The sequence below is a fragment of the Anas platyrhynchos genome, chromosome 8, assembly GCF_047663525.1.
Source record: "Anas platyrhynchos isolate ZD024472 breed Pekin duck chromosome 8, IASCAAS_PekinDuck_T2T, whole genome shotgun sequence".
In the NCBI taxonomy this organism is placed as follows: domain Eukaryota; kingdom Metazoa; phylum Chordata; class Aves; order Anseriformes; family Anatidae; genus Anas; species Anas platyrhynchos.
The window spans coordinates 39,415,051-39,425,536 of record NC_092594.1 but is presented as its reverse complement, the minus strand read 5'-3'; the positions used below and the strand labels follow the sequence as shown (position 1 = coordinate 39,425,536).

Below are 10,486 nucleotides of genomic sequence, written 5' to 3'. Positions count from 1 at the left end.
ATTATCTTACTGTTAAATTTCACTGTGTGTCCTTTGACAATTTTAGATAAGAATATTTATTGCAGAAGGAAAGTGTGGAATGGCATAAAGACTTAATGCAGAGAAATGTTTCTTACCTGGAAGGTCAAATATATGCTTATTCAATTATAACAGCATTAGCTAGCATGTCTCAGAGGATAACATTTTGTGCAGAGTGTGAGTAGAGGCAGTCAGTGCTTACTTTTCTGGCCCGCAGCTGGTCCAGCACATCTGAGTGGTTCAGGGAAGGTCAGAAGCACTCCGAGAAAGGAATTCTGAGAGAGAAATACTCCAACACCTCCTTCTTTTCCTTGTGCACTTGGTGGACTGACAGAGGCAGCTTGTTGACCCAGGTGCCAACCATGACAGTGTAAGACTTCAGCCAGTTCTCCCCTCCTTCCTTATCTGTGTTTGCTGGGAAGGAACACTGCCTATAAGACCACACCAGCTGCATTTCATCATATCTACCCCAATACTATGCAAAACTGTTAGTGAGTATACTTTTATTGTTACTTTTTTCCCCATTACTTATGTGTCAGAAACAAATCCATTTTCCATTTATACCCTGGTTGCTTTCAGCAATGAAATCAATACATGGTACTTACTGATGGCATAAGAAAGATGCCATGAGGGAGTTCAGTCAGCAGGGAGATAAACACTGTTATAATGAAGTTACAGGAAGCTTGATAAAAAGAAATCAGATAATATTTGTCCTTCTTTACAATACTGAGCATTAAAATAAGAGTGACTTCGAAAAGCAGGCCAAATTACTACCTGATTTGGCATATTTTCCCCTTTGATTATAATCCAAACCTCTTCTTCCTTCTGAAGCAACTCAACACAGGATATTTTGCTAATGTGATTAAATTATCAGCTTTACAAGTGCTTAGAAACATCAGAGCACTCAAATTGTTCATAAATAGAACTTGCAGTTTTAAGAGAAATTTTCAATGGGTTGCAAAATGTGGAAAGAGAACTGAAAACAACATTATTCTTTAGGAGAAACCCGAAGTGTTAACAGGATACACATGGATATAAGAAGAACTGACCAAAACCAAAGCTCAATGCCAGACCTCCGAAAAGGATCTGCTGCAGTCTATTGTTAGCTATTATGCAGCTGTTACACATAGGTATGCTGAGAGAATTTCAGGTATCCTGAAGTGATAGGGAACCTGGAATGATAAAGTAACAGTAGCAGTCAGTTTCTGGGAATGTTTTGGATAACAAAAAGAATCTCACACTCCAAGTAGCAACAGAACCGACAAGTCGAATAGGTGTCCTACCTCTGACAGCACACTGAAGATGGAGTCCCCAGAAATCAGGCTAGTTCAGTAAAGCAAACGGAGCTAACCTCCAGAATGCCTGTACATCCCTGGCTGGGATGGAGTTAACTTTCCCTGCAGCAGCCCATACAGTGCCGTACCTGGCACCTGGAGCTGGAACAGCACTGGTATCACACCAGCGTTGTGTCTGCTGCTGAGCAGTGCTGGCACAGCATCAAGACTCTCCCCAAACCACCCCCACTCCCCCACACCACCAGCAGGCTGGGGGTGGGCAGCAGGTGGGGTGGGGACATCACCAGGGCAGCTGACCTAAACCCGCCAAAGGGATATTCCATGCCAGGTAGTGTCACACTCAATAAGATGTGGGAAAGGGGAGGGAGAGGGGAGGCTCCCATTGTGAAGACGACTGTCCTCCCAGACAACCACTACGCCTATTGAGGCCCTGCTTCCTGGGACATGGCTGAACATTGCTTGTTGATGGGAAGCAGAGAATAATTTTTTTTCCTCTCTGTACTTTTTTGAGGCTTTTTTTTTTTTTCCTCTTCCCTTCCCCTTTAATTAAATTATTCTTATTTCAACCTGTGAGTTTTTTCTTCTCTTTTTTTCTTTTTTCTTTTTTTTTCTTTCCAGAATACTTTCTTCTCCACTTCTGAGGAGGGGGAGTGAGGGTGCGGTTATGGTGGAATTCAGCTGCCCAGCAAGGTAAAACCACCAATGTGGCTCAAAAAAGAGTAGCTAAATTGAATCCTGACTTTGAGAGAATTAAGGGTCAATTTCTTTTTCCATTAAAAAGGAGACTATACAGTATGAAGTGAAACATGAAAACCCATTGATAAATGCAAGAGAAAAAGATGCATTATGTTGCTGTCAAATTATGCTTACAGAATACACATGTTCGTAATAATGTGAAATGGAAAAAAATAAAAAAGCAGTCATTACAGAAGACATATTAAAAATAAATGATTTATCTGAATATAAACTTTGTGCAAACCTTTTTCACCTAGTATTACAAACGCAAGGACTGATTACTTATGTAATGAACTGTTGAAAATAATGCGAATGAATACATAGGCTTGTATGCTCTCTGTGAATAGCATTTTTGTGGTGCCACAACCTAAAACAGAACATGGAGCTAGATGGAGCAATAGAAAACAGAAGATTTCTGTGTACCTTTATTACAGGGTAGGTAATATTATCTGTTTCCCCAAAGATGTGCATTGTGGTACCACTCAAAATACTTTATCTCTCTGTTTAGTCCACTGGTCTGCATGAGGATTAAGTATCATTCCAAGGACTATGACAGTTCAGTTTACAGAAATGCAAATTTGCCCATGACATGTATCAGTATCTCTATGGATAACAAAAAGTTGATAGCTGCCCACTCAATCTAACACCTCCCAAATAATTAAACAGCAATCCCCACCCCAGGAAAGCAGCCATATGGCACCAAGCTTGCTGGAGTTCAAGTGTTTAGACAATGCTCTTGGACATATGTAGACCCTAAGATCGTTGCAGTTTCCTTCCAACTGTGGATATTCTATGTTTCTACAAAAATTGACATGTCTTGATGGCAGGTATTGACCCCAGTGTTATGAGTCCCCAACTCATAAGGGAAAGGTTGATTTCTCATGCAAATACTTTTTCTCTGATGAAAAACAGTAAGTACAAAAAATTACAACATTAAAAAAAAAAAGAAAAAAATTATTAATGCTTCGATAGGATGTCCCGATAAAAAAAAAATCAATTTACCTACACTGATTTGAAACACTATTGTAAAAAGGCAGTACAAACAGGGAGAAACATAAATTACTGCTAAACTATATCATGCTGCTAGAGCCAATGAGAAGATCTGTGTACTTTTCCTTATGATTATTATAATCTGGGAAGTAACACATCATCCACAATGAAAGACGGGAAATTTCTTCCAAGTACCAATCCTTCTACAAATCAGATTTCTCTTTTTGTCTTTGTAGACAGATTTCATCATAAATTTGATCCCTGAATTTCAACATATCTTCTACATCTTTGCAGGAGAGCATTTCTTCAACAGATAACAGCTTAAAGCCATGCAATTTAAAAGCTGACTTGTGCTGCACAGAATGTAACATGTTTAATGACATTCTAACTGATTCACTTAAACTAGAACAAACAGGAAAAATCCTAGCAGTCCACAACCCAAACTGTGTATTATCACTGGAGAAGAGCTGGCTTGAAACCTGCACACCCCAAAGGTCCAAGCATTCTAGTAAGCTGACTCCAAAAAATTGTAGTGAATATATATCTGAAAGCAATTTCACACCCTTTTTCAAGTCATCTTCTACACTAAATACCATACTTGCATACTTTACTTGATCATCAATTTTTACACTCAATGAACACAGGAAACAGTTTGAAGGTATGTCTACTCTCAAATTTATATAGGATCCACTGATAATGCAGTTCTTCCCTACTAAGACTTCAGGTCCAATTCTAGAGTATTCAATAACGGATCCAGGTCCTATAAGGCACCCAGGCTCAAGTATGCTTTGAATGATACTTGCTGATCTATCCAAGGTATCAGCTTTGTCCGAAAAGATGCTAAAGGCCTTAGACAGTAAATCAAGCTCAAATTTCAGTTTGCTATCAGATGTAAAATGAAACAAGTACTCCTGAGTAGTTCCAATGTGATAAAACTTAGAGTTGTTTAAGACTATAACATTAAGTGGAGTTCCTTTCAGAATAGAATATAGCTTCTGCCGTACTTCTACTAACTGCGACTCCTCTTTTGTGATGTTACTTGTATTTTTTGTGTAATCCTGAGTGGCTCCAGGTCCCAGGGCCTGAAGGAAGTCACCATATGCATCTATTTCACAGCAAAGAGTATCCATCTGCTTATAAAATACCAATAATTGTTTTGCAATGCTATGATCCATGTAAAATATACTGTCTGTATAAACACACTCTGAGTCCATTTCTGAGTCACTGTGGTCTCCAGAGGAACATGGCTGAGAACAATTTCCTCTTACGTGTACCGCACCACACTGGCGCATTGTCTCAATATCAGGCTTGTGTAGGAAACGATGGCAAGATGTGTATTCAAGTCCTCCTTTTCCTGAAAAACTGGATGGATCTAAAACAAACACTCCATGAGTGGTCCCAATTGTCAAATCTGAAGGGTGAGCTAAAGCGGTAAATCCAGGTTTATCGAATGTGATTGTTTCTGCAACGCCAGTGCTGTAAAGTTCTATGTCGTCTGAACAAGTAATGAGAATTCCTGGTTTCATGTGACTGGGAAAATCAATGTACATAGCAAGCTTAAGCTCCAACATCTGGTAAACAGGATCACCAAGAGGCAAAGCTGTGAAAATCTTCCCCAGGGCACTTGCATTTGGTAAACGTTGACTATAACCACCTGGAAAAAAAAAGACATTTGTAATTACAAAGTATATATACAGTTCTTAAGTGTAAACAAGCATAAACAAAACTTATACAGCTACATAGCTTGATCATATACTATGTATTCCCTAGAAAATGTCAGATTTTTAAAAAATCATCCTTATTCTTAAACATTTCTCAATGCAGATCTGACCTTATGTCTAACATTTAGTATGCCTTAAGTAGCTTTTATTTAAACAGTGGTTGACTTCATTACCTTTACTTTTACTTTTACGTTACCTTTACCTTTTACTTTGCTTCAGAGCTGGAATCTGAACCATGTGTCTATTAACTAAAGTGACGAAATCAAATGACTCCTGCTCTTTGCTTGAAAATAAGAAGAAAGAAAAAATGCCTCAAAGCAATTTTAAATCTATAAGTATTCATTCTGTACGTATTTATGAGGATTCCCTTGGGCAGACCAGACTGCTTAAACTCGCATGTCAAGGCAGAAGATTAATTTAGATACTTTGAATTACATTTTCTTCTCCACTGACTGACTGAACAACTTAAGTGTTGAAAACAAATGCTTAAAAAACAACACCTCCAGAAATTTCAGCTGAAATTCAAACATCAGACCAGTGATGTTTGGGATTATTTTTCTAAGGGAACTATATTTCAGAACTCTTATTACTTACCTTCCAACATATTTAGAAAAAAAAAAAAGAAGATATGATTTTAAAATGTGAAATGTCAAACAGTATTTACCAGAATGAATTAGCAGCACAATAAAAGAGGTCCATTTATCACCATAGAGATTCTCTAAGCACTGGAGAACATGAAGTGTTGATCCACCATTTCCTAAAGGAAGAAATATTTTATTACCGGCTGAAAAGAACACCAATAAAAAACGTAACTGACACGTGAAGCATCCTGGGATCTGGTGCTGTGGTAGGGTGATCAGGTATTGTTTTTTAAATGTTGATTCCTTCTGCTGTAGAAAATAAGCTGTCATTTGTTTTTTAAAAGTCCTTGTGACTGCAGAGATAATTTTTTTTAATGAACTGTAAATGGATGCACAGATATCCATCTGAAATTTCCTCAACCAGTTCTGACAGCACAGTCTTTCTACTGCACCACAGTTGATAGAATCATACAAAGATAATGGACGCTCACTCAGAAACTCTGCACTCAAAGTGAAGGGCACCTCGAACAGGCAGGCCTTGTGAAAAGCCGTGCTTTTTCCTCCTATTCCTTCTCTGAATAACCTCAGCATTTGAAGTGTTTCATCATTCCTGTAGGCCATAACTTTACCGAAAAAATTGGCTTGAGCATGAAACACGTCACACAAAAACTCACGAGTGAGTTGATGCAAGCTTTCCAAAGTACTTTTGACATTTGCAATAAGGAAATGAGGGAAAAGTATAATTGTTTGGGATTTTTTTTTGGTGCTTCTAAAACTTAAAACAGCTGGATTGCTGAAAACTAATCCTTGCCTGCTATTTTATACTGCTGATATACTACCGAGGTTAGTTACCTTCTACAGCAAAGCGAACTACTTATTATAGGATGATATTATGCATAGTAAGACTACTTTCTTCTAGGTTTTTGTTGCACATTGGTTAATGTATTGGAATAGAATCAGTTTAAATGTATCAGGTTAAGGTAAGCAGTAAGAATTTATTAAAATTAATTACAATTTATAGAATTTATATGGGAATTGAAGGGAAGGGAAGGGAAGGGAAGGGAAGGGAAGGGAAGGGAAGGGAAGGGCAGGGAAGGGAAGGGAAGGGAAGGGAAGGGGCCCACGGGCCCCTCCGTGCCCCCGCAGCCGGAGCCCCCCCCCCGCCCCACGGCCGCCCGACAAACCCCGCTCCCCGCCGAGGCCGCGGGCCGTGAGGTGCGCACCGATCTTGTGTCCCGGCGGATCCCCGAAGACGTGGTAGCGCACGCCGCGAGGCAGCTCCCCTCTCGCCAGCTTTGCGGCCAGCTGCCGCCGGAACGCCCGCTCCTGCTCCGCGTCGGCGGCGGTGATGGCCACGAGGTCCCAGAACTCGCCGTGCCGCACGGCTCTGCCTGCCCCAAGGAGCGCGACTCCCCTCAGCGGCAGCGCCGCGGCCGCGGCCGGGCCCGCCTCCCGCCGCCTCCCGCCGCCCAGGGCCCCGCGCGCTGCCCACCCCCGCGGCCCCCGGCCCGGCCCCCCCCACCTCGGAGCGCGGCGAACCGCGCCAGCCGCCGCCCCGTGGCCTCCCGCCGCGCCGCGCTCCGCTCGCCCGCCGCCGCCGCCGCCATCGCCATGGCGCCGCGCCCCGCCCGCCGCCGCCGCGGCCTAGGCGGAAGAGCCGCGCTGGGAGCGGGGCGGGGGCGGCCGCGGGCAGCGCTGGTGCTCGGCCGCTGGGCCCCGGGCGGGCTCCTAACGTCTCACCGTGTGTAAATCCTACCGTAAAAGTTGCTCCCGAAGCACTGCAGGAGGGCTTGAAAAGCAGCTACATACAAGAATTAAGGATTTTTTTTTTAAATAAAGTGGCCAAAAATCCATGATCCGATGCCTGCAGACTGCTGGCAGAAGATTAAACGAATAAATACTTCACTGCTCTTTCAGTTTGGGACTTTATGTGATGCGTGTGATGCATTTTTGTTCTAGCTTCTGGTCATTATTCAGACTTACTAAAATACCTGTTTGCACTCGCTAAAGTAATCAAAGTCTGTTACTGAATCCAACTAGTCATGGTAATCATCCTTTTTGTACTTATTCCAGATTAATGCCTATTCATACTTTAACTAGTAATAGTTTAGGATCTGTTAATCTCATAATCAATTCCAGGAAATACTCGTTTTTCATCTGTACCGTATTTCTTTGTCCCCTGAGATGAAGGACTGACTGTCCAGAGGAGGGCCAAAAAGGGCTGGAGCATCTTTCCTAGGAAAACAGGCTGAGAGAGCCGGAGCTTTTCGGCCTGGAGAAGAGAAGGGAATGCTATAGTGGCCTTCCCGTCCCCAAAAGGGGCTACAGGAAAGTTGGGGAGGACAGGAGCTGGGGTGTAGTGATAGGACAAGGGATAACAGTTTTAAAACGAAAGAGGGTAGACTTAGATTAATGAGACATTAGAAACAAATTCTGTACTACGAGGGTAGCGAGGCCCAGGCTGCCCAGAGAAGCTGTGGATGCCTCATTCCCGACAGTGCCTAAGGCCGGGCTGGATGGGATTTGGGCAGCTTTAAGGTTCCTTTCAACCCAAACCATTGTATGATTCTATAATTCACTGTGCATAGTAAAGAATCCCGGGAGAGCTTTTGTAATAGCAAAACTGTTTACACCAATATTTTAACTTAAGTATAAATCCCCAAGTTGCATTTCTCTATGAAAAGTGTCTTCGCAAATAGCAGAAAACACTTTGTTGACTTGCTGAATCTCACCTCCTATCTGATAATGCTGGCCCTCCCTTGTTCTGCAGTGTCTGCTGTAAACAACCTTAGACACAGCCTAGTCTGCGGTCCCTGCGTGGAGCGGAGATGATGGATTAACACACAGCTCATTGTATGTGTGTATGAACATTTGGTGGAGTAAATGAAATGTAAGTGGTGAGAAAATGTGCCAAGAGCAGATTACTTTGTGTTACCCTCTGGAATGCAATATGTCAAATAAAATATGTTGGTAGCACAACAGTATTTTTACTTAAACAGTTAGTGTTGGCAGCAAGTTCCTGTCCAGGGAAGGTAGAACAGGGCTTGGATCTCAGCAAGGGTGGCAGTGTTCAGACTGCTGTGGAAGTTTTTTTTTTTTTTTTTGTGAGAAGCTCCCAGGACACACAGTTGCAGGGGGGATGTGGTGAGAACGGGATCTAGTTTAATGAATCCTGAATGTGTCTCCAGTGTTGCAAAGCAACAGCGCTGTAGTGCCAGGAGTGTATGGCAGAGCAGGTTCAGGAGCTGCCCCAGAGGGAAAGGCTCGCCTCACCCTGAGTTTCTCATAGCAGATCCAGGCAGTGCAGACCCACCACGAGGAACGATGTGAAGGCAGAGATCTGACCTGCTGAGGAATCCTTCCTGATATTCAGTTACTTACGGGAAATGACTAAATGAATAATGGGAATGAAGGAACAAATAGATGAACCATCAAATGGCAACACATACGGCTAGTCGATCATCTGTAGAAGCATCTTTTTTAGCTCCTTTTTTGTTTGTTTGAACAGACTAATGGTTGGCAGTATGTATAACTGAAATATTTTCGCAAACAACTGGAATATATTTTTTTAGAGCTGTTATACTGGAAAGCCTCCAAGTGAAGAATTGAGCTTACTGTTTATTCCTCACATGAGAATTTAGGTTATTCCAGGACAGTAGCAGATGCCATAATAAATCTTGCAGATGTCATAATAAATCTTGCTTTATTTACTAAGAGAAAGGTGATGTTCAGTCTGTCTGAAAGGTCAATATACAGGTGGGAATAAAAAGCAGTAAGATCTCAAATTATTTATTATTGAGAATATTTAAATATGCCTATTTATAATACCTGCAGATGTTTTTCAGATGAGGATTTGAGAGTTGTAAGTGTTATTGAAACAACTGTTACACTCCACTGTTCACAAATATATTCTGCTGTAAGGTGAAGTAAGCTTGACTATAATTTTGGCAATACATGAAGAAGACAGAGAAGCCGAAAAAAATACAAGAGAATTGTGGAAGACAGCTGAAATTACGTGTTGGTGTTTTGCTAAGCTGTAAGATACTAGAAATTCCTATTTTTGACAATCAAAAATGGCTAAAAGAAGGTGAGATCTAGTTGAATTTACATATGGCCCAGCTTCCACCCCAGATAAAGCTATTATTTCACTCACTTGTCTTTTGCACAGTTTAAAGCACCAAAATAATTTTTCCAGCATTTCATTTCTTCTGTATGCAATATCGGACATTGCTCTGAGAATTTTTAAACCCTGTGCAAACAAATGTCTCTGTAGAAGTGAATTGAACAGTCATTGACTGCATTGAATTGTTGTCTTATCTAGCCCTTCCTTGCTGTAAGACAGATACCCAATAGTGCAGAAACTTGGCCCATTCTCCCAGCCTTTATTTGCAGCTGAAATAAAGTAATTTTTTTTTATCACGTATGGACAAGTAGACCAGCTTGGAAAAAAAAAAAAAAAAAAAAAGCTAAAATCCTGCAGTGTAAAACTTCATATCCGTAGCAGTAGGAACAGCAGAGTTATTGGGAACACCAGAGCCATAGCCTCTTGATGGCCTTCTGGCAATACAGCCAGTGTTTTGATGGACACTAACACAGCTGTCACGTGGGAATTAGAAATATAATGGTATGATAAAATGCTCCATGAAATACCTCACCATGCTGCTGTATGCTTATCCTGGCTGTATAGTGCTTCACCAGTTGTGGAACAGGCTGGAATTTGGGAACATATTGACTGACTTGGAGCCAGTCTTTACTTTTTCTCATCTATTCCCAGGTTTTTGTGTTTCTATAAGGTTATAAATTCGAGCAGTGTTCACAAAGAAATATCAGAATTAATAGACTTGATGTGTTTAGAAAAAACACTGTAGGCCTGAAAGTAGGAACTAATTTGAGGTCATTGCTTAATTATGTCACTTACTATTTTGAAGAAAGAAGGCCTTCTTTGCTTATTTAACATACTCATCTAAAAAGGACTGGAACACCAGGAGTCAAATAATGTGTCATTAGAAAGTTGAGGTTCCTTGAAGAAAAATTAGATCATACCAGGATACATTTTTCCTAACGTCAAAATCCAAGGGTTTGCTTTTGATCTTGTAAGGGATCTCTGAAATATGTGTCGTGGTTCTGCTCGAGTGGGCAGCCGAGC

At 41.4% G+C, this 10,486-nt stretch overlaps 1 protein-coding gene across 2 annotated transcripts; it reads right to left on the bottom strand.

The window, feature by feature from the left end:
* Positions 1-2,134: 2,134 nt before the first annotated feature.
* On the bottom strand, positions 2,135-7,014 carry FPGT (fucose-1-phosphate guanylyltransferase). Of its 2 annotated transcripts, XM_027463724.3 has the most exons (4): positions 6,863-7,014; positions 6,564-6,731; positions 5,424-5,516; positions 2,135-4,692 (listed from the first exon to the last, which is right to left on the bottom strand). In XM_027463724.3, the coding sequence occupies exons 1-4, from the start codon at positions 6,951-6,953 to the stop codon at positions 3,242-3,244; spliced, it is 1,803 nt and encodes a 600-aa protein (XP_027319525.3). In that variant the 5' UTR covers positions 6,954-7,014; the 3' UTR covers positions 2,135-3,241. The 2 variants fall into 2 exon arrangements, with proteins under 2 accessions (XP_027319525.3, XP_027319526.3); XM_027463725.3 differs by lacking the exon at positions 6,564-6,731 and having other exon boundaries at positions 6,863-6,993.
* Positions 7,015-10,486: the final 3,472 nt, after the last annotated feature.

What these genes read in the sequence shown, in the direction of transcription:
- FPGT (XM_027463724.3), bottom strand. Translation starts at nt 6,953, where the DNA reads ATGGCGATGGCGGCGGCGGCGGCGGGCGAGCGGAGCGCGGCGCGGCGG. An exon ending in GCGGTTCGCCGCGCTCCGAG is followed by an intron (nt 6,732 to 6,862) that starts GTGGGGGGGGCC and finishes TCCTTGGGGCAG; the next exon opens with GCAGAGCCGTGCGGCACGGC. An exon ending in TCCGCCGGGACACAAGATCG is followed by an intron (nt 5,517 to 6,563) that starts GTGCGCACCTCA and finishes TTCTTCCTTTAG; the next exon opens with GAAATGGTGGATCAACACTT.